The sequence below is a fragment of the Pseudorasbora parva genome, chromosome 11 (assembly GCF_024679245.1).
Source record: "Pseudorasbora parva isolate DD20220531a chromosome 11, ASM2467924v1, whole genome shotgun sequence".
NCBI lineage: Eukaryota > Metazoa > Chordata > Actinopteri > Cypriniformes > Gobionidae > Pseudorasbora > Pseudorasbora parva.
Genome location: NC_090182.1, coordinates 11,408,323 through 11,433,156, shown reverse-complemented (window position 1 = coordinate 11,433,156; position 24,834 = coordinate 11,408,323). Strand labels below are relative to the sequence as shown.

Genomic DNA, 24,834 nt, shown 5'->3' with positions numbered 1-24,834 from the left:
TGCTTTTTTTTAGGAATTGTGCTCTCATAATTTGCCCTGTTTAGAAAATCTGGCCCTTAGTGCTTGATTTGTCAAACTAATACATTTTGACATTTGCATCACATAACCAGTTCCATGTGTTTGGCTTTTCTGATGTAGTAAACTTGCTTGGTTGCATATAAAGATCTTGGAAACAAGTCACATGAAATGCAGTTTATGATAAAAAGATCTCCAGGATTTATAGAAGCAAGCTAAAATGGCATACACTCTAAAAAAATGATATGATCAATAAGTTAAGACATATGTTTTTACATTGCTTTAACTCACCAAAACAGGTTAAGCCATTTTAGTTAAGTTTAAAGTCATTTTAGTCACTTCAGCAAATGCAATTTTAGTCAAGTTTTCTTATGTTAACACTATTTGTTATTATTAAGCCATATGTTATTTTCGAACGCAACAGAGCATACATTTTTGGCGCCACTCACCATATATTTAATTTCCAAACTGTAGCGATACGTACAACAACCAACATAATAAAGTATTGACAGTTGACACCAGATTCATTTGTTTCTGATTAGACTTTTGAAAGTGTGGTGAAACATGCAAGCAGCACTTTAATATAATTTTGCAGAAAAGTTAGGCATAGGCACATTTTTCCATTGGGCAATTTAGAAGGGGAGCCTATCATGTCTGTTTTGAAGGGAGTATCACACGAAGACCTAGCCGACTGGAAACTTCTTTATATTTCAAGGATCTGAGCCAGTATCCAAGAGGAAAGATTTCCACCTCTGGGAGCGAATGAAGGATTGTTTAATATAGCTGCCGTCTCTCTCTCTCTCCCTCTCTCTCTCTGCATCCATCTGGACTGGACGCAGCAGCAGATGTTGTCGTTTTCTTCCTCCCCAGTTTTAAATGACTAGCAGCTTCCTGCCCCCCAGTCAGCCTGAATGAGGCATTGTTTTTAGGGAATGACATCATCGCCTTTGGCTTTCCTCTTTCACGACGGGAGCCTTGCTCTAGTTTTCAGTCACACTGTGCTTTATCCAAGTGCCGCTTTCTGTGTCAATGCAGTTGGTTTTTCGTTCACTGACAGGGTCAAAGCTACATTTGATGTAGCTTTCGTGTTCAGTTGACCTCCATATTGCACTCTATTCATTAAAGCTCTCTTAACTTACTCTCTTAGCATTAGCGGCTAACTTTATTACCCTGTGGTCTACCAAAGGCTGGTAACGCTACACTAGCCCCATGTGTTCTTCATTAGCAGTTCTTTGGAGTTGCATAGTGGTTAAGTGTGGTTGATAAACTCATCACAGCGAATGAGTGCTACGCAGTGTCTACAACCGCTAACAGAAGGAAAAGAACATATGCTGTCAATTAGCAAATTCACAGAGCCTCACAAGCATCATGCTAGCTAGGGAGTTACTTAAAACGTAGCCCGTTTTTGATGATTTGTGCACGTTATTTGAATCGAGATAGCAAAAAGGAAAAAGGATGCAGAAATGCTATTCAAACAAACTTAATCAATCATGGATGAAATGTGTGATATTTTGAAACAGTAAGTTGGTGTTAGACATAAAGAAGGGGTTCTTTTTTAAACAGCCAATAGCCTTAAGCTTGAGTTGACTTACTACTTGCCATTGTTATTTAAAGGGAGGGAGCATTTTATTGGGCAAAAAATTGCACTTTTAAGTGTGTGCTAGTATTTAAAGGCCTCACTACTGTGACCATAGTCTCAGCCTCAGACGTCATGCCCACTGACCGCTGGCTGGTTGTCTGATGCTTAAAGCACACAAAATGGATGAATTCAAATTCATCATCTGATTGGTTGAATTTTCTAAATTTTATGTTTCTTTAACAGCCGTTGTGATGCCAACCCCCTCATGGAAGAGGAAAGCCATTGTGTTTACAACTGTGACAATGAGCGCTTACCAGGATAAACTAAACACTGGATTTTTTAAACTCTGAACTTTTTGCCTTAAATGTTCTTAAATTAATAATTTATTAGATGCACGCAGGTCTGTTGTCATAGAGACAGCCACTTTACATGTTCACATGCCTAAACATGATGCGGAACAAAATGAACTGTGACTGGTTGCCTTCTGCCGTCAGTCTGGAGTTCTGGCTAAAAGAGCCTACCGTGGCCAGAGACAACATAGACACTGAAGGGCACACGTCCACCTCAATATTCAGATTAGCTAGTTTTTTAATTCTTAAATTATTTTGTTCAGTCCTTCTAATTGTAAAATTGTAGTTACACAGATGATTAAAACTCATCATTGACTAAAACCCTTGAAACTTTGTTAAACTGCATTCATATTAGATTAGTGTTTAATGAAAAACCCCATTTGCCCCTAAAACTAGGATAATGCTTAGAGAGCACTGAAGAGGGAATGCAAGTGAATCCCAAAGTGTTCATAAACAAATCCTTTATTTTGTGTTTTTTCATCCATTTGGTGACATACAGTAGGCACAGAAACAATCGAGCCCCGACCTTGCCTCCTTCACCACCCCCACGCTTTTCTAAAGCTCATTTATTATTTCTTTATCAGACACTTATAATCTCCTTCTTTATCTTTCGCTGACAAACACATACCCACAAACCGACACTCATATGCACCCCCATCACACACACACACACACACACACACACACACACACACACACACACACACACACACACACAAACAAACTTCCTGTCTGGTTCCGCTCCATCCTGGTTGTGTGTGTAGGAGCAGAGGGTGAGCGCTGTCTAGCTGATTATTATCCCTACAGGATGCAGGAGAGCTGCATACACACACACACACACACACACACACACACACACACACACACACACACACACACACACACACACACACACACACACAAATATCTCTCCCCCTGACATCTACACACTGGAAGAGATAAACATTGCACAAACACACACACACTCTTGCATACTTTCATACAACAAAGAGGAAGGATTACTGTTGTTAATCCTTTGTTTTTCTCCAAAAGCACAGCTCTTTATGTTTTCATAGGTATTCTGCTTTTGTGTAATCAATATTATTTACTCAATTACTCTTGCAGGTATTGACCATCACGTCCCTTGATAACTACTATTGTACTCTATGACTGTTATACCCTTTCTGAAAAGGGTATATATATATCAGGCTTAACATTATGACCACCTTCTTAATATTGTTTTGGTCCCCCTTTTGCTGGCAAAACAGCCCTGACCCGTCGAGACTCCACTAGACCCCTGAAGGTGTGCTGTGGTATTTAGCACCAAGATATTAGCAGCAGATCCTTTAAGTCCTGTAAGTTGCAAGGTGGGGCCTCAATGATTAGACTTTTTTGTTTAGCAAATCCCACAGATGCTTGATGGGATTAAGATCTGAGGAATTTGGAGGCCAAGTCAACACCAAAACTCGTTGTTGTGCTCCTCAAACCATTTTTGCTTTGTGGCAGGGCGCATTCTCCTGCTGAAAGAGGCCACAACCACCAGGGAATACTGTTTCTATGAAAGGGTGTACATGGTCTGCAACAATGCTTAGGTAGGTGGTACGTGTCAAAGTAACATCCACATGGATGGCAGGACTCAAGGTTTCCCAGCAGAACATTGCCCAAAGCATCACACTGCCTCCGCTGGCTTGCCTTCTTCCTATAGTGCTAAGCGATGCACCCGACCATCCACGTGATGTAAAGGAAAGCGTGATTTCTCAGACCAGGCCACCTTTTTTTATTGCTCCGTGGTCCAGTTCTGATGCTCACGTGCACACTGATGGAGCTTTCACCGGTGGACAGAGGTCAGCATGAGCACCCTGACCAGTCTGTGGCTTTGCAGCCCCATTCGCAACAAAACTGCAATGCACTGTGCATTCTGACACCTTTCTATCAGAACCAGCATTAAATTCTTGAGCAAGCTGAGCTCCAGTAGCTCGTCTGTTTGATCGGACCACATAGGCTAGCCTTTTGCTCCACACGTGCATCAATGAGCCTTGACCACCCATGACCCTGTCGGTTCATCACTGTTTCTTCCTTGGACCACTTTTGACACTGACCACTGCAATCCGGGAACACCCCACAAGAGCTGCAGTTTAGGAGATGATTAGACCCAGTCGTCTAGTCATCACAATTTGGCCCTTGTCAAACTTACTCAAATCCTTACGCATTTTTCATACTTCTAAATTCTAACACATCAACTTTGAAGACAAAATGTTCACTTGCTGCCTAATATATCCCTTCCAATAACAGGTGCCATGATGGAACGATTATCAGTGACATTCAGATGTTAGGTTCAGAATTGTGCGTAAACAGCATGGATTAATCCTGCATTGCATGGATCCATCCTGGTGGTGCTGTTTTAATGGTGTGGAGGATATTTTCTTGGCACACTTTGGGCCTCTTAGTACTTTCAAGCATTGTTTAAACACCACAGTCTACCTGTGTATTGTTGCTAAACATGTCCCTGTTTGACCTGTGTACTCATCTTCTGATGGTTACTTCCAGCAGGATAACGCACCATGTGTGGTCCTGCTAGCAAATCCCAGAGTGCAGATGAGCTGAGATGAAAGTGAGCTGACTGTGAGACTCTGCTGAGCTATTAGATGTGCAGGAGTGAAGCTCATTCGGAGAGAGAATAATCTCTTGTCGCTGTGGAAACATCAGCAAAGGATGATGGGGGAGAGAGAAAATGTTATTACTATAGTGTGTGTGTGTGTGTGTGTGTGTGTGAGCCTGTTTATGTGGTTTATGAGGACACAAATTTGTATAACTACATGGGTATTACACTGGTATTACACTATAAATGTGGTTTATGAGGACATATCAAATGTCCTCATAATTCAAATGGCCTTAAAAACATACTAAATGATGTTTTTTTGAGAAAGTAAAAATGCAGAATGTTTCCTGTGATGGGTAGGTTTAGGGGCAGGGGCAGTGTAAGGGGATAGAAAATACGGTTTGTACAGTATAAAAACCATTACGCCTATGGAGAGTCCCTGTAAACCACATAGACCAACATGTGTGTGTGTGTGTGTGTGTGTGTGTGTGTGTGTGTGTGTGTGTGTGTGTGTGTGTGTGTGTGTGTGTGTGTGTGTGTGTGTGTGTGTGTGTGTGTGTGTGTGTGTGTGTGTGTGTCCACACATATGTGTCGGAATAAATCACGATGGGTCTTTGTCATTCGCACTGCGCCGTGCTGTTAAATCCTTGCAGGTCTGTATCACAGAGAAGTCTGTCTTTACCGAGTTTAAACCCAATCTATTATTAGCTCCATCGTGTCTCTGTCTGACACTTCAGTACTGCTGTGAGTTGCTCAGCAGCTTAAAGTGACTGCAAGAATGGAGAAGAAAGGTTTAAAAGAATAGTTCTACCTAATATATAAATGTCATTATTTATCACCTTATGTTGTTCCATATGACTTCCATAGATTACTTACTTTCTTCTGTGCAGCACAAAAGGTGTTTTTCTTTTTTTAAAAGAATATCATGACTTCTATTAATTATTATGAAGAAAAAAAATAGCACTGAGGTTGTCAAGCTTCAAAAAAGACACAAGGGCACCATAAATGTACTAGAGCAGATGTCCGGATTTTCAGTGGATAACTTATATTTCAGTATTTTTCTTACACCAAGATTTTTTGACTTTAGAAGGTTCTTGCACAAGTCATATGAATGAGTTTTATGATAAGTTTATGGTGGTTTTGGCATTTTGGAGCTTTTAAGTGCCCTAGAAATGATTATGAATGCTAAAATGAAATTGTAGTTTAGATCAGGGGTATTCAAGTGAGCTATAGGTCCAGTCTCTTCCCATCAAAGTCAGAGGAACCGTAATCATAACTGTTTCAGATGCCATTATGTTGTTAGGCTATGAAATGAAAAAGCCATGTGCATGTCATGAATATTTATTGTTCATTTTCAAGTTGGCAGCCATAATACCTTATGACGGGAAGAAATAATAAATCCTATATAATCTAAATAGTCTGCATTGTTATTGCTAAGTAAAACTAAAATCATTTTCAGTAATTGAAATAAAGCTAAAATCAAACAAATTTTAGATTAAGAAAACTTATATAGAAATTAGATGTTTTTGTCTTGACAACTATCTAAAAATAGGATTGTTGAAGTATTCAAATTAAATATTTTATTAAATTATTTTTTTTATTAAATAATAAAAATAGCAAAAGCACAAAACTAAATTAGTAAAACTTAAAGGTGTAGTGTGTAATAATTATGAGGATCTATTGACTAAAATGTAATGTAATATGTTTTCATTTGAGAATAAAGACCTTACACAATGTACCCTTATGTTTGAATTACCTTAGAATGAGCCATTTCTATCTACGCCGCCCGCGGGTCACCTTACAGTGAACTTGTTCGGACTTATTTGTTTAGCATATCCCATAGATGCTCGATTGGATTGAGATCTGGGGAATTTGGAGGCCAAGTCAACCCCTCAAACTCGTTGTTGTGCTCCTCAAACCATTCCTGAACCGTTTTTGCTTTGTGGCAGGGCACATTATACTGCTGAAAGAGGCCACAACCACAAGGGAATACCAAAGGATGTCAAAGTAGCATCCACATGGATGGCAGGACCCAAGGTTTCCCAGCAGAACATTGCCCAAAGCATCACACTCCGCCGGCTTGCCTTCTTCCCATAGTGCATCCTGGTGCCATGTGTTCCCCAGTTAAGCAATGTACATGCATACCTGGCCATCCATGGGATGTAAAAGAAAATGTGATTCATCAGTCCAGGCTTCTTTTATTGCTCTTTGATCCCGTTCTGGACAGGGGTCAGCATGGGCACCCTGACTGGCCAGCTCCAGTAGCTTGTCTGTTTGATCAGACCACATGAGCCAGCCTTCGCTCTACACATGCATCATTGAGCCTTGGCCGCCCATGGCCCGGGTGCCGGTTCACCACTGTTCCTTCCTTGGACCACTTTTGATAAGAGAGAGAGAGAGAGAGAGAGAGAGAGAGAGAGAGAGAGAGAGGGAGAGGGAGGGAGGGAGAGAGAGAGAGAGAGAGAGAGAGAGAGAGAGAGAGAGAGAGAGAGAGAGAGAGAGAGAGAGAGAGAGAGAGAGAGAGAGAGAGAGAGAGAGAGAGAGAGAGAGAGAGTTTTGATGGTGGGCTGGCGTCAGCTGTGATGATCATTGTAACAAATTACGATGGTCATTCAGCTGAATGATCTGATGTTTGTTGATGAGGGGACAAACATGTTGTGACTGCAGGTTACTGAAGCATGCCAATGCCACAGATAGCAGACTACAGACACACACACACTAACAAGGCACTTATACTGTCTCATACATCACAGCGCTTGGCCTCACATCCTGATCTGGAAAAGATTACTGCAAATTTGAAAAGATAAAGGGTTACGGATGGAGGAGCATTTTGTCATAAAGTGATGGTCTGTGTGTGTTGGACGTTATCTGTATCCATTCTGCCAGTCTCCAGAATCACTGCTGAATGGAAATGTTGTAGCACATGCTGGGACTGCATCACATGACCTAGTTTGTTGTGAGCTCAAAGTCTCCGTGCTTAAATATGTGTCTGGCTTGGAATAATCTATATTTTTCATGTGCTGAAGTTAGTCTCTGGAGGTCATTTATAATTTAGTTTCCAAGTAAACTAACAGGGATCTCTCAGCATGCCAAACCGTTTTAAAATTTAATCCTCAAAACTGTTTTAAAGTTTCTTAAAGTTTAGTAGTCATTATTAATTTATCATTATAAACCAGTCAAAATAAAAAATAATATTGTTCTGAATAATAATGAAATGGCTGTTGTTGTAATGTTTCTTATATGATACTTTACTAGATATTTATTACCAGGAAACTGAAATGTATTAGATTGGGTTGGAATAGTTGAGCTCCAATAGACTTTACATATTATTATATTCGTTTATGTTGCTATTTGTTGTGTTTTGATGAATTAATGTTTGCCACCAGTGAGCGTGAGGGATGAAGAGAGGCAGAACTGTGGTAACAGACGCGCTGGCGCGAGGCAGTCCAGACTAACGGCCTTGTGCTCTCGGGCTCCGGTCCAGATCAGCTACTTCAACATCGGAAATATGGAAATGTTGCTCGGGCAGGACTCATTGAGTAATCCAATCCATCCAGAGCGACTCTCTCCGCCCCCTTCCCTTGTGTCCGACTTTGAGGAACTCCGCACTGGGAAGCCGTTTACGCCGGAGCCAAACGCGCGCGCAGATTTCGCTTTGAATTAGTCGCGTTAAAACCTTTATTTGTCGATTAACATAAACGGCATGCGGTGACACACGTCGCCAGAACGCCTCTTTTAGCAGCAGCTGCGTCGAAAAATATTCCATTTAGGGAAAACCTGATTACTCAATGCGCAAAGCGCCTGAAGGCGAATGGAGTTGAAGGGATTTTTCTCGCTCCGCGCGGGACTGATGCCTGATCTCCAGTGAAAGATGTGGAAAGATGAATATGAGGTGCATTTCGACTTTCTTCTGGGACTTCTGTAAGTTAACCTCTAGCGTCTGTTCCTTCTACATAGCGTAATTCACTTTAAAAGACCTACAACAGACTTATACATGTAGCCTACTCTTGTCATTAAGTAGAAGTTGTAGTATTCTTCTCGGTCTGATAAATTGTGTTTATTTATTGACGGTAAAAGTTAAAACTCCTGGGGTTTTCTTGAATTATGTAATCTATATAGCGTAAATAAGGACTATGTTTGGACTTTATACAGTTTTCTGGTTTGGGACATCTCGCCCTTTGGTCTTTTGTGGACACATCTGATGTTTGTTTTTCTCTGACCGGGGCTAGTTGTCACACATGTTCACTCCAGTAAGTTTTTCTCCCCCCAAAAGTATTTTTTCCATTTTCAAAAAAGATAAATTTAATGTAACATATTGACTTTTTGTGACAACATGCCCCACTTGTGGGGGACCTGCCATTAGCTTATATTAGAGACTTTTCAACAACAATGGTTTAAACAATTTCAAAAAATAGAAGGATTTGACCATACAAATAGGCCTACATCAGTGTTGTTTTGGCCACTAAATATTATAATTAATAATTTGTATAAAATTTCAACCTGGAAAACCCGTAACAACTTGCCAGAATAAAAATGCGATGACCTGCCCTAACCTGAGATTTATGGGACGACATGTTGTACAAAGATCTTTTGGTTTAACTGCCTTCATTAGATAGTTGACATTGGTCTGAAGAACCTGCCAGTGTGGTTTTATGATACATTTGTACAACTTACGGTATGTAAAAAAAAACAAATGTATGATGATATTGGCCCTTTAGTTTAGAGGAAATAATGTACACACAGTATTGTAATTTAAAGCAGTTTTGAGCTACATATTTGATGTAAACATACAAAACCACTAATTAAAAAAGCATTCCCTTTGTGACAACTAGCCCTGATCTCCCCCAAAGTTAGATATTAAACTTTCATCTCTTCCATCATTGAATAGTTTTCGATAAATACATAGCCTGGGGCTCCTTATAGTGTGAGAGAGTGTTAACCTAAATCCCATTGTAACCAAAATATTTTCATTGCACTTTCTGATGCGTAATGCATTTCTGCCGGTTTGATGCATTCCAGTCAGAGAATGCACACACACATACAAAGGGGAATTTGTGTTTTTGGCTAACTGACAAGGAGGCAGCAACTCCTTCACACCTCGCTCTGTTCGTCCAACACACCCTCTCCGACAGCATCAGAGCGGGTAGAGAGAGAGACGCTGACATGTGAGTCATAGACAAGCAGTCTCATGTTTAATCTCCTGCCTGGCTCAGCAGCAGCACAGGTCCATACAGAGACACGTCTGCTGGGTTCTTGTAGGATCACTGTATATCAGTGATGCCCCATTAAGCCCCGCGATAGTCACTTATAATGTCTAGAGCTGGTGTTAGCAGGGCATCAGGCTGTGATTTATTTTTAACTAGCCAAATCTCTTATGAAGTTCTTTGTATTGTCTAGGAATTGAAAAACCTTACAGAATACACTGATGAAATCGGATGAAATATTGTGGTACTTTGATATTTTCAGTGGTAATTAATCATTACCATTTTCCAATCATTACCAAGTATTTCTTTTTAAATAAATTGAAGTCAATTATTTACTTAAATGTCTATTAAACATCTATTTTCATGTCAGCTATGATAGCTCATCGGCTCCTGTAATCTTATACACCATTGGGAATGTCCTATTTAAGTTCTTTTAAAAATCAATAATTCTATATCTGTGCAATCTATCATTATTATTGATCACAGCAGTCCGATATGGCAGATGGATATTGCTTTTCGATGGGGTTTGTTCAGTCATTATGTACACGGGACTAAAATACAAACGGCCGGCTGTTTTGACACCTGATTACTGAAAGTGTATGTCAGGAGTGCTGAACCAAGCGATCTAATTCACACCTGTCTCTGTGCAGACGCCTGTGCTCACATACAGTAGGTGTGAGTCATATTTGTGATGATTCAGTGAGTGTTTTGACTCACAGGAAGAGGGAAGGAGACTACTGAACTCAGATGATCTTTCCTCATACCTTTGTGTAATGTCTTCATATTTTACTGATGGATACATTTAACAACACAAATTCAACCAATCATGTGATCAGATCAGTCAATCATGTCATCAATAATTAATGAGATACCTGGCCACGTGTGTACACTAGTAAAATTTTTGCATTGATGCCGTAGAAGAACCATTTTTTGTTCCTTAAAGAACCTTTCAGTCAACAGTAAATTAACGTTTCTTTTCTTAGTGTGAATAATTTTTTGTGCAATGAAAATGTTACATGTATTTTAAAGGTTCTATAAAATAAAGAACCTTATTCTTTTTAAGAGTGTATGCCAATCCATTTCTTATTCGATATTTTTAAGACTCTTCATTAAAATGTATTCTTTAAAACTTACTACTAATTATTTTTTTATTTACTAGTATGATTTGCTATAGCTGATAATTACTAATTTATTCTAACAAATTGTGGTTCAGATATTTGCTGTTGATTACTGTCTAAGTAATGAGCAAGTTTCCTTGCTGAATTAAAGTATTCATTTATGATCCCAAACTTTTGTAGGGGGTGTACTGTAGTAGTTTAACCTGCCACATGGGCTGCTCATGCAGTTCTACTCTGCAATCATTGGTTGCGTTTACATGCACGTTCTGAAGCCGATTATGCCTAATAAGCCGACAATGAACATGGTCATGTAAACGCAGTAACCCGTTTTCTTTTATCTGAGTATGGTCATCAACGGTGTAAGCAATAAACCAGTCGGAACAGGTCGTTTTTTGGCTCTTACCCTGATTTCCCGCTGCATGTAAACGCATTAACCTGCTTTCTGTCGGATTATTGAAGTGTACTGTGTGAAAAAAACGCAAACTTACAGCGAGCAAGCTCCAGACAGAGCGAGCGTTTTGCATGAAATAAGGACATAGATCACAAACGCAGACTCTTTTAAGACCCAGTAAATTGTAAAGATGTGTTCTCATCTCATGCTGCAGAAGTAGAAGAGGTTCAGTGAAACCGCTGCATCTTTAACTGCATGAGGGATAATATGAGCCATAAATCTCCCGCTGACACGGTGCACGCTTTATTTAACATCACAACTGACGCAACGTTTGAAAAACTGAGTCAGATATATAGACATTATTTTTGACAGGAAATATCCCGGTTTATTAATAAAGTCATGTAAACACGGTTTACTTGGATTGTCAGTTTTGGATTGTCGCACCCATTGAGTCTGTCCTCTGCACTTCCGTAACGGTCTGGTTTGGCTCAGATACTGGTGCTCCCCTGCCCACCCTCCAAGAGTACATCCAGTTGTATGGTAACCTAAAAGTTGCAGGTTCGATTCTTAATACTTTGAGCAAGGCACCTAACTGCCACAGTGAATGGCTGTGTCCAGTGTTTGCAGTGTGTGTTCACTACTCACTACTTGCTACTCCTAATGTGTGTGCTCTAACTTGGATGGGTTAAATCATGCATCAGACAAATTCTGCGTATAAGTTTCAGAGTGAAAAGGATCCCTCACATCCAAGCCATCTTTGAACTTATTTGAACTGTTGCCATCCTGCCGGCGCTACAGCAGACACAAGAAAAGTTTCTTCCCCCAGGCAATCTACCTCATGAACAGTTAAATATTCTCCCCACTGTGCAATGAATATGTGCAATACCACTTATATTTATTTGACAATAGCCTACTTCTTTTTATGCTGTTCCCTGAAAATTCTACTCTACTCTTCTGAATATACCACACCTGTACATACTGCCTCTGTGTACTAGAAGCTTATGCCACCAAAACATACTTGGCAATAAAGCTCTTTCTGATTTCTGATCTGTTTTGATTAGCCATTTCAAATGACTAGTAATTCAGCAGATTCCAGACCTGGTTAATTGGGCCATACCGAAATGTTTTTGTGGTCTCCGAATGAAATCAGTAATCATTTATCACCCTAAACTTCTGCTCATCACATAGTGTGCCTGTTACTTTTTTGCACCCAGAGTTACATTTTTTTGTAATTCCAATTGCCTGCTTGTCTCTGCTCGCTCTGTGCTGTGTGAGATTTGTTGGGGCTTTTCTAGGGCATTGTGGGTAATGCTGATGAAGGGGCCATCTGCTCGGAAGGGACACAAATTACACCCTCTTTCTCTCTCCCGGAACACCAGGTTCTGCTGTCTCCATGGCAACCAACACGTTAACATTCCTTATCGAGTTTGGAGCTAATGCAATTGTGCTAATCAAATTATGCGAAAAATATTTGACTCGTCCACAATGAAAATGACAGCCATAATTTATTCAGGAGGCAGCGGACACGCGTAGAGTAAACCTGTGACCAGTAAGCATATGCCATCTGTATTTGCAGCATGCTTCTCTTCATGTCTGCTCTCAGTGATGACACAATCATTTTAATGTACACAAGAGTGACTTTGTCTTTTACATTAAATTAGGCTTTTAAGAAGCATGTTCATCGTTCAAAAGTTTGAGGCTCACCAAGCATGCATTTATTTGATCGAAAACAGTAAAAACTGTAATATTGTGAAATATTATTAACATGGAAAAAGTATCTGTTTTCTTTTTTAACATTAAAATGAAATTTTTTTAGCATCATTACTCGCGTCTTCAGTGTCACATGAGAACTCAATTTTCTCACTATATCTCACTAGAATTCAGTTTTCAACAAAGAAATCAGCCTTTATTTGAAATAGAAATCTTTTTTAACATTATAAATGCCTTTACTGACACTTTTGATCCATTTAATGTGTCCTTTCTGAATAAAAGTTTGGCTATTTAAAAAAAAAAAAAAAAATTAAAGTGTTTTACCCTGTGTTGCATCTCTATTTTTTAAGCGTCCTTCCACAAGCTTTATGTTTTTTAAGTCAAAGTGTCACGTTATAAATAACCCAGCTTTTTAGTCTCAAGATGATTTCTGTTCCATTATGCTGCGCAGAGTCTAGTTATTTTTAACCAGAAAAATGCATCTTATATAAGCGTCCCCTAAGAAACATCCGATCAGGGTCAGGTGAACCCAAAACCTTAAATTAAAGTTTTTATTCAAGCAACACAATGAAAACGCACAGTCTTGCACAACACTTTATTTATGATTACAATGAAACACTATAAGGACCATTAGCTTATGCACATTGAGCTCTGTACCATAACCAGACAGAAGTTCATAAATAAATCATATGAAAAGCTTGGCGTCTGTCACTTCAGTAATGGGCTGCCTGACTCATTCAGGTTCTGTCATCTCTAGGGCACAGCAGCTGATGCGAAAACTCCTCATCCCAAATTACATCTTAATTTAAAGAATATCCTAATGAGCTATTTGCCTCTATTGCAGAAATTGTACACATCAAGATTTTAATTAGGTGAATTGGATGTGCTGTTTCTCGGCTGGAAAAAAAGATTGTGCTCTTTGCGACGTGTGAGCTAAATGCTAATTCAGTGGCATGAATTGCAGGAGGATTGTAATGGGCTTGGATTGGGTGCTTATCTCAATAGCCTAATTTTGAAAACTAATGTACACATGTATGATGTTTTTTGTATTTTAGGATTAGATATGGTCTGTTCATCTCTTTTAGGATTTAGAGGAAACAATAGTGTTACAAATTTGATGGGTAAAAAGCAGATCAAAACCAATTTGGCCTACTATCTCATCAGCTCAATCAAGATGGGCATGTTACTTGGGTCTAAACAGCTAGTATGCTGGCCAATTAACCAATTAAAGCATCTTGGACCCGCTAAGGACCTAATATATACACAGATGAGCCAAAAAGAGTACTGCCCCAGAGAGGCATGGACTCTACAAGTTAGTCCTGTGGTATCTGCCACCAAACGTTTGCAGCAGAGCCTTCAAATCCTGTAGGTTTTAAGGTGGAGCCGGAGTGGATCAAACATGTTGATTCACACATCCTAAAGATGCTCAATTGGATTGAGATCATCATGCTCCTCAAACTACAGCTAAACAATGTGTTCAATATGGCAGGGTGCATTATCATAAAAGAGGCACTTCCACCAGGAAACACCATTGAAACATTGCCCTGAGCATCATACTCCCTCCACTGGCTTGTTGTCATCCCTTAGTCGTGCATCCTGGTGCCATCACTTCCACAGGAAAATGCCGCACTTGTGATGTAAAAGACAACGGGACACATTGGACTAGGCAACCTTCTTCCACTGCTCCTGTTAAGTAAGGTCCTGTTTTAACGCTTGCATGCCCTTTGTAGGCGCTTTCAGCAGTGGACAGGGGTCATCAGGGGCACTCTGATTGGTCTGTGTCTACGCAGCCACATACACAGGAGAGACTGTGTTGTGACACATTCGTCCCATAACCATCATTAAAAGTTTGTGTAACTTGTGCCACAGTAGACCTTCTGTTGGCTCAGAGCAGATGGGATAGCCTTTGTTGTCCTCGTGCATCCATGAGCCTTGGGCGCCCAACACCCTGTCGCTGGATTGGATTGTGTTTTTTCTCTCTGTTGGTAAATTCTCACTGCTGACCTTATTCCTGTCCATTTCTCCTGCATCCAACACGTTAATTACAAAAATTGATTGTTTGCGCAATTCAATCTACCCAGACCTTAAATGTGGCCTTGTTAGGTGATCATCACAATACTAGCTTTACCGGTGACTGATCGTAATGTTTTGGCTCATCAGTGTAAACTAAAATCATATTTAATTTTTTCCATCAATAACTTTTTTTTTTTTTGAGGAACACAGTTCTTGAAACTTCTGAAATCACAAAATGAATTGTTGATTCATTTGGCTGGATTTTCCATCTAGGCATTGATGTTTTTTCTTTTCCATGTTTGTTTCCACAGTGATGCCAACCTCACAGATGTGCTGTGCGACTCAGACTCTGAGTTGGGCAGCGTGGACATGCTGGAGAGGGGCAGCACGGATACTCTCGCTAACGGCTGCCGCGTCGACACAGATGCTGCCAAACGACTGGCCAAACGGCTGTTCTATCTGGAGGGCTTCAAACGCTGTGACGTGGCTCGACACCTGGGCAAGAAGTGAGTGTTTGTGTATGAATGAGCGATTGTATGGGAAAGAGAGTGGAATGAAACACTTTTCCTTCATCATTCCCACAATCCCTCTATTACTGTTTTTCCTGCAGTAATGAATTCAGCCAGTTGGTGGCATCAGAGTACCTGAGCTTCTTTGACTTCACGGGGTTGTCATTAGACAGAGCGTTGAGGTGAGTCACTTTTTGCAAATACTTTTCCATTCCTTACTGAAAGCAAAATGCCAAATGTAGCAACACAACACGTAGCCAGACTGAACATATTAGGTGTTTAATATATAGCTAAAATGAGTGGGAATTTGTACCAATAAGATTTTAGTGGGGCGGGTCTATGCAAAAATATAAATCAAACTATAGCAAAAGATTGTTTTTTTTATGTTATGCCTGATTAGGAAACGATTTTAAAATTGATGATGATGTTTTATATGAAGTTTTTAAAAACACTGCACACATGTAGTGGCTTCAGTGTTTCCTCCTATTATTACTGTAGTTAAGCTGCAATAAGGGGAAGTAGTTTATTTTAGATTAATACTCATGCATGTCATATGTTTATCATGTCTCGGTTCCACAAATACTCCTGAAACTGGAAAAAATTAGGCAGGCCATCACTAAAATACCTGCACTGCAAGAATAGGAAGAACAAAGTGCAGTTACACAATGTGCTAAAAAATATTTCAGTCGTGATAGAAGGATAATTATCGCAGACAGTGGGATCTCTATTTCAGGCCCGAATTCATACTCTATACAAGTATATAAACTAGAGCTGCATGAAACTAATTTGGGTCACTTATAAAGCGCATTTGGGAATGTAACATGTACCAACCAGCTTCCAAAACTTGTAAGAAGTGCTGTTGTCAACACAAATTAGAAGCTTTAAGGGCTTCCTGCGGTTTTCCACCAAAATAAAAGATTGATGGTTTAACATTTAAAAATGAAGAAATCAAGACAGCCATAATTATTAGTATGGTAATGTTACAGATGTTCTGCATAATTAAATAATAATAATAATAATAATAATAATAGTAATAATTAATATATATTAGTTTAATGATTTTTGGTTTTAAAAAAGAATTCCCCAAATGCTGCAACCCTTACATGAACCCAAATGCTTGAGTAACATTTTTTTAGGGTTAGGTAGTTAACTAGCTATTAACCAGTTGCTTAATATCATGCATATTACAAGGATATTGGCTGTTTATTATTATTTAAAAAGCACATATAAAGCCTTGTTCTGCACAACCTTATTCTACATCCCTTAATCCTACCCAATACCTAAACGTAAACACTACAAAAACTACCTTACTAACTATTAATAAGCAGTAAATGAGGAGTTTATTCAGGCAAAAGTCATAGCTAATTGTGAATGTGTTCCCTATATTAAAGTGTTACCGATGCTTCTAATGTAGTTATGCAAACTTAAATTTATTGTTGGATTCTTGAATGACAGATTGCACTTTCTAACACAATGCTAGTACATTTTGTATTACAATAACATACATTAGCCTAAGCAAATAAATACAGCAGAGAATAGAAATTCAGGGTATAGTATTGGGCAGTACTAGTATATCTACACTTTCATTCACTCTGGTTGCAGAAACTTCTTGAAGGCGTTTCCTCTGATGGGAGAGACGCAGGAGAGAGAACGCGTGCTGGTGCACTTCTCCAAACGCTTTTGCCACTGTAACCCGGAAGATCTCAACTCAGAGGGCAAGTCTTCCATAAGCATTGAGGGTTTTTGTAGATTTAGCATTTTCTGGTAGTTCGAATTTTACCATGACTGTGCACAATTATTTATTCAAATGTTTTTCAGCAAACTTTTATGCTACATTGTAACACACATCAGTGAAGTTACACATACAAACTGTTCCAAAACCTAGTAAGCTGCCTTCTACGACGGCATCTGAAGTGAAATCTCATAAGTCACTTATAGAGTAGTGCAGGTGTGATGCCAGAACCCGGAAGTCTAATTCTCCTCTGGCTCCTTCGAGATTAGAATGACCTTTTTCAATTTATGAATAAAGTAAAGTGATAACCATAATTTGACAATACTTTGATTTTTTGTGTTTTGTTTAAAAAAAGTTCTTATCTAGTTACTTATTAAAAAACTTACCGGTAGGTGTTTTAAAAATGAACATAACTGCTTCAAAATGTGCGTTTTCAAACAATTCAAGTTATATTTTAATAAAAAAAACAAAAACAAAAAAACATTATAAAACACCATAGGGGAAGGAACCAGCGGCGAAATAGACTTCTGAGTTCTGATGTCAACCCGCAGCACTTTATATGGAGCATTCGTTTAATGTTAGTTAAATGTGTAAGTCAGTGTAACTCTTTTCCTCTTTTTTTAATAGATGGTGCTCACACACTGACCTGTGCACTTATGCTTCTTAACACAGACCTGCATGGACATGTAAGTATTCAGCAACACTCAAACCTGTGGGCTCTTTTCTAGATTGTTGAGTCCAAGCATGTCTGACAATAACATGTTTATTAGACTCATTAATCCACAAGATGGTGTGGTTAATAATAAATGCATGTACAGGAAGAGGAAATAATGGACAGAGGTTTGATTGTGGATTGTGCAGTAAAATGAGGGAAGCTTCAATGGGAAGATCTGCTAGCGATTGAACTTCAATCTAATTGCAGAAACACATTACATTGATCTGGAAAAAGACCATCTTCAGTTCTGTCTCATATTTCTATATTCACTCAAACAAAGTGATCAGGAACAAGATGTTAAGCATATGGCTGGTAATTACTTAGCAAGAAGTCATCACAGAGATACTGTATTTGACTGCAGAATGCCACAGTTTACCAATCAGACACTCAATGAATTATCCAGTATGTGTTGTAAGAAGAAAAAATATAATGTTTGAAGATAAAGCCCTTTAAAATACAAAAATGAATAATGTTATCAGCAACTAAACCAAAAATCTCTTTCTAACCATGTGTGCTTCATAGTGTCATTTTCATTAACAAGCCTTGTGTTGCTGTTTCTCTCAGTAATATTGCAGTTCTCAATGACTTTGACCTAAACATGTCTTTCTCTGTCTCTCCATTTCTTCTTCTGTCTCTCTTTCACTTTATCTAACTTGCTCTGCGGCAGGTGGTAAGTGCTTCTCTCTCCTCCTCTTTTATTCTTTGTTTTTGTCTTCTCCTCTAATGGCTTTGGCTTTAATGTGTTTTCAGAATGTTTTCATCCATCATTCGTGGAATATTACTCATCTAAAGTAGATCTCTGTGGTAGGAGGGAGTCAGTCAGATATTACTGTGCGTTGGTTGTGATGTCTAGAGTGGGTCATCAGTGTGGAGCTGGTTTGATACTGCCATCTGCTGACAGCTTTGTGAACTGCATTTGCCTAGAAATTACTATTGTGGTTCAGTATAGTTAATTTTTTTCCCCATTCTGCCAAAGTACTATACTAAATGCTATATTAAAGGGATAGTTCACCCAAAAAATTATATACTGTCATTATTTACTCACCACGTTTGAGCTTCACCAAGAACCAATGAGGTTCATTCTTGTGTTGCGCAGCACGTTTGAGCTTCATCAGGAACCAATGAGGTTCATTCTTGTGTTATGCAGCACGTTTGAACTTCATCAAGAACCAATGAGGTTCATTCTTGTGTTACGCAGCACGTTTGAGCTTCATCAAGAACCAATGAGGTTCATTCTTGTGTTACGCAGCACGTTTGAGTTTCATCAGGAACCAATGAGGTTCATTCTTGTGTTATGCAGCACGTTTGAACTTCATCAAGAACCAATGAGGTTCATTCTTGTGTTACGCAGCACGTTTGAGTTTCATCAGGAACCAATGAGGTTTATTCTTGTGTTACGCAGCACGTTTGAGTTTCATCAAGAACCAATGAGGTTCATTTTCGTGTTACGCAGCACGTTTGAGTTTCATCAGGAACCAATGAGGTTTATTCTTGTGTTACGCAGCACGTTTGAGTTTCATCAAGAACCAATGAGGTTCATTCTTGTGTTACGCAGCACGTTTGAACTTCATCAAGAGCCAATGAGGTTCATTCTTGTGTTACGCAGCACGTTTGAGTTTCATCAAGAACCAATGAGGTTCATTCTTGTGTTACGCAGCACGTTTGAGTTTCATCAAGAACCAATGAGGTTCATTCTTGTGTTACGCAGCACGTTTGAGTTTCATCAAGAACCAATGAGGTTTATTCTTGTGTTACGCAGCACGTTTGAGTTTCATCAAGAACCAATGAGGTTCATTTTCGTGTTACGCAGCACGTTTGAGTTTTATCAAGAACCAATGAGGTTCATTCTTGTGTTACGCAGCACGTTTGAACTTCATCAAGAACCAATGAGGTTCATTCTTGTGTTACGCAGCACGTTTGAGTTTCATCAGGAACCAATGAGGTTTATTCTTGTGTTACGCAGCACGTTTGAGTTTCATCAAGAACCAATGAGGTTCATTTTCGTGTTACGCAGCACGTTTGAGTTTCATGAAGAACCAATGAGGTTCATTCTTGTGTTACGCAGCACGTTTGAGTTTCATCAAGAACCAATGAGGTTCATTCTTGTGTTACGCAGCACGTTTGAGTTTCATCAAGAACCAATGAGGTTCATTCTTGTGTTACGCAGCACGTTTGAGTTTCATCAAGAACCAATGAGGTTCCTTTTCGTGTTACGCAGCACGTTTGAACTTCATCAAGAGCCAATGAGGTTCATTCTTGTGTTACGCAGCACGTTTGAACTTCATCAAGAGCCAATGAGGTTCATTCTTGTGTTACGCAGCACGTTTGAGTTTCATCAAGAACCAATGAGGTTCATTCTTGTGTTACGCAGCACGTTTGAGTTTCATCAAGAACCAATGAGGTTCATTCTTGTGTTACGCAGCACATTCTGCGTAACACAATAACCAATCAAGAATTGAGCTTCATCAAGAATCAATGAGGTTTCCTTTGCATCAAGCAGGTTAAGTTGTGCTTCTGTTTGTGTTCGCTGATCAATGTGGATAAAAGCCTAAATTCAATCTGTTCATCATATAAAGCAACCGTGTCTCTTAAGAAAATTTGGACTAAACCGCTCAATTCATATGGATTTGTTTTACGATCTCTTTATGAACTTTTTGAAGCGTTGGAAGTGTGTAGTAGCGTAGACTTTAAATGGACAGAAAGCTCTGAGATTTAATCAAAAATATCTTCATTTTGTGTTGCAACGATGAACGAAAAGTCTTACCTAACCCGACATGAGGGTGAGTAATTAATTACATCATTTTCATTTTTGGGTGAACTATTGCCAATTGATGTCTCTCATTTCTTCAACAAGTTTTTACCTCTTTTCTTATAAGTCTAAGGAGGATCTTTGTGTTTGAAGTTTAAACAATTTTACAGGAATTATACAAAAATATGGTAAAATGTTGGTCAGAGTATTTATAATAGTGATCCACAAGGTACCCAGAGAGGATATAAGCAGTATTTTTTTAATCTTTAAATAAATCTTGAGAAATGCATGATGTGTGTTTAACAGCCCTCAAGCATTTTTCTCAATTTCAATTCACAGTCTCTGCAGTTCTTAATTGTGTCACTGCATAATTTAGCAATTTAATTTAAAGACAAATGGCAGACAAAAATGCTTTGCAATGTCACAGTTCATTCCTTCACAACTTAGAAGAATAATATCAAATCAATCTGTTGTTGGCGAAGCTTAGCAAAGGGTCAATTGTTTTCGTCAATTATATTTTGTTAATAATCGGCATGTGCCATTATTGGCTCATAATTAGCATGCTATTATTGTTGTAACACTATATTGTTATTGTGTCGCAGAACATTGGGAAGAAGATGTCTTGCCAGCAGTTCATTAGCAATCTGGACGGCCTGAACGACAGCAAAGATTTTCCCAAAGAATTGCTCAAGGTAACTTTTTGGGATTTTCTATTGTTTTATTGATTGTGGAGAAGCAGCGGGAAGAAAAAGAGAAATACCTTCAGAAGAAGCACATGCATATCCACTGATAAAGTGTGATTTCTCACCAAACCTGACTGATTTCATTAAAGCACACTCTAAACACAGTATCTGCATAATATGCATGATGTAATTGCATTTAGGAACGCAACAAAGATGCATCTGTGTTTAAATTGGATTCAAGAGCATATTCTTTCATAAGCTCTGTCCCATAAGCCCAGCTGACTGTATTTGTGTATTTCAGATGTACGGTATTAACAGTCTCATATGTCTCTGTCCTGGTTTAGGTGCTCTATAACTCAATAAAGAACGAGAAGCTGGAGTGGGCGATGTGAGTATCCAATATCATCCCCAGGAGTCAAGAGCGCTAACATTATCATGTGACTTCTGGGGCGAATCTGTGCGTATGTGCTCAATACCTGCACACATGCATTAATGGCTCTCTGTTTCTGCAGCGAGGAAGAGGAGTTGAGGAAGAGTCTGTCAGAGCTGGTGGAGGAGCAGTGTGAGGCGGGGGGGAAGCGTGTTGTCAGGGTAACGGACGGCAGTAACCCTTTCATCGCTATTCCACTTTTACTCAATGCTACGACGTACAAACACGGGGTTCTGACACGCAAAAGCCATGCAGAAATGGACGGCAAACGCAGTAAGTGTGTTTCTGCCAGATCTCCTAATAGACAAGACAATCTCAGGGTTATTTTAGTATTATTTATATTATATTATATTATATTATATTATATTATATTATATTATATTATATTATATTATATTATATTATATTATATTTGCTCTGATGTTTGTTAATGGTCACATAACAGGCAGGCAAACTAATATTTTTTATTTTTGTGGGTTATTTAGTTTTTAGTTAAATTATATATTTTAATTTAAATATTTTATGATTTATAGCTTTTCATTAAACTCTCAAACCACTGTCAGGGAAAACCCTGATGTAATGTAATATTTAATACAGATCATGTTGATGATAACAAAGAATGGAATATATTTTCTTTCTCCTTGTATTTGTATATCAATATGGTACATGATTATTATATTAGAATCAATGTGATAGTTCAAAATTAATTAAAAGTAATACAAAAGTAGTCAGATTATATTACCTTATACATTACTAACTACAATTTTTGTCATGTCATTTCTAATCAGTAACCGATAACAATTTTGTAAGTAATCTACCCAGCAATGCGTGATTTGAACAGCGACATCTGAGGCAGTAAGAGGACTATGCTTTTAGCAACATACCGATTATAAAGTACTTATTCTGTAAATGCTGTACTTATTCAAAGAACCAGTTCTTTATTTCACTTTGCATTGCAAAAAAGCAGAGATGGCGTGTGGCACTTCAGTCATAATAGAGGGGGGGTGGAGTTATGAGACTCCTTCTGTAATTTGAGGATCCAATGTTATGAGTTATGAGGTTTGGTTACGAGCTCTTTTTAATACTTTTCATTGGTTAAATATTTGCTAAACCCACATACAGATGTAAAGGGAGACCAATAGTAATGATTTATGAAAAATAAATATTGAAAATGTGATAGAGATATGAGGTTTCCGCCCAACAGCGACAATATATGCGTGTGTTTATAAGTTAAATATTTTATAAATGTATACAATATTTCATACCTATTCTATTGAAAACAAGCCAAATCTCCTGTGCTGAGCATTGTTTGTGTAGAGCGTGGAGGCGTTTCCTATAAAGAACACTCCAAATAGGTCGCTTATGATGGTTTGCATGTTGCCTTAGTAGGTCTCTGCCTATGTAGGCAGTGAGCAGCAAAGCAGAGCACTTAGTTTTGGAACAGAGCTAAAGTCAAGAAAGGCAACAAATCAGCATTATTTGGGACCCGCCAAGATTTCCTCCTGTTTAATAATGCAGCTGCTTTAATTAAAACACTTAAGTTGTATCTTACAGAGAGGTGGAGTTCATTTGTGAGCAGTGACGTTGGTTTACAGATTTTCTTTCTTCGACTTGTGTTGCAGCAAACAACAGCAGAGCTCATTAGTGAAGAGTGTCTTTATTCAGTCTCTCTCACACTCATTTTCTCTTTTATTCTGTCTCTCTGCAGCCCCAAGAGGACGCAGAGGCTGGAAGAAGTTTTATGCTGTGCTGAAGGGAATGATTCTCTACCTGCAGAAAGTAATTTAAATCTACCTCCTACACACTGCAACATAGTCATACTATATTTCTTCTACTAGCCACATTGGTGGGTTTTATTTTATATAGAATTTATAAATGTTTCAATTGTAGTCTTTGAAAAAGGCTTCTGAAATAATAAACTAAATGCAATATAGTGTTTTCAAAAATATAAAATTTTAGATACATATCGATACTCAAATATTTGACATGCTTCCAGTACTCATTTTGCACAGAATAGATACACAATACAAGCTGCGCATGCTCGCTCTCTCATCTCTCCGACAACGAGTTGACACGCAAACCCGCCTCCCCTCACTCACTTCATTTGCACTGGATGAATATTGTTGGTGTTACTGGGCTTGAATTTCGTTGTGAGATTGTGCGTATTGAGCATTATTTTACTCACTCCTGCAGATTTTGTGTCCACACCCAGAGATAAATCTGACTCGCAGTAAAAAATGTAGTTCTTTTTTTGTGACTGATTGTGCTTAAACAGTCAAATACAAACAAAATAATGTCAAAATGCTGGTCTTGGTGAGTATTCATATAAACCCTGTTAGTTATGTTTTAAGGGAATATAAACAGAAGCAGCAATTCTACACAAATTGGACTCCTCACAAGAAACTCTACTTCCAATTGATTTCAATGGAGTTTGACATTAGCATGCAGTTAAGATAACACTGTGATACTCTATTAAGCAGGCACAATAGACAGTACACGCAGATATAGGATTTTATTAGTACTTTTCAGTATTGAATGTAATAAATGTATTTTTGTCATTTACATTTTGCTCACTTTATCGACCGCCTTGCATGTGTTTTAGTTTTTTTGCTTTCATGGCAGATGCTGCAATGCATAATGGAATTGCTTTCGGCGTGATGAATACATGCAATATACAATTTGGCCAAAATGGAGTGTAATTATCTATTAGGCTTCTTTCTTTTGGAACTGCCTTTGCACATTAAATGCATTAAAAGGCTCCTCCGTATGGTCTCTCTCTCTCATTTATTTTCATTTTTGCTTCCACTCATTCTGTACTCTGTCTCCTCCGTATGGCCAGGATGAGTATAAGCCTGATAAAGACCTGTCAGAGGTGGACTTGAAGAACGCAGTACGGGTTCACCATGCTCTTGCTACTAGGGCCTGTGACTACAGCAAGAGACAGAACGTCCTCAAACTCAAGACCTCAGACTGGAGGGTCTTCCTCTTGCAGGCCCCGTAAGCATCACGCTTCCTTAACCGCTCTTGTTATTGCTTTTACTGCAGTTGGTTAGTTAAC

The 24,834-nt window shown here is 38.7% G+C and overlaps 1 protein-coding gene across 5 annotated transcripts in view; it reads left to right on the top strand.

Moving 5' to 3' along the window:
• The window catches only part of psd2 (pleckstrin and Sec7 domain containing 2), a 45,291-nt gene that overhangs the window by 12,557 nt on the left and 7,900 nt on the right, over positions 1-24,834 (top strand). For 3 of the 5 annotated variants that reach the window (XM_067457043.1, XM_067457042.1, XM_067457045.1), the window contains 9 exons: positions 15,270-15,464; positions 15,569-15,649; positions 17,070-17,182; positions 17,827-17,887; positions 21,265-21,355; positions 21,691-21,734; positions 21,859-22,049; positions 23,485-23,555; positions 24,616-24,773. In XM_067457043.1, the coding sequence (XP_067313144.1) occupies positions 15,270-15,464; positions 15,569-15,649; positions 17,070-17,182; positions 17,827-17,887; positions 21,265-21,355; positions 21,691-21,734; positions 21,859-22,049; positions 23,485-23,555; positions 24,616-24,773 (1,005 nt within the window). Of the gene's footprint in view, positions 1-8,098; positions 8,444-15,269; positions 15,465-15,568; positions 15,650-17,069; positions 17,183-17,826; positions 17,888-21,264; positions 21,356-21,690; positions 21,735-21,858; positions 22,050-23,484; positions 23,556-24,615; positions 24,774-24,834 lie in introns of those variants that run through there. The other 2 variants (XM_067457046.1, XM_067457044.1) reach the window with 2 other exon arrangements.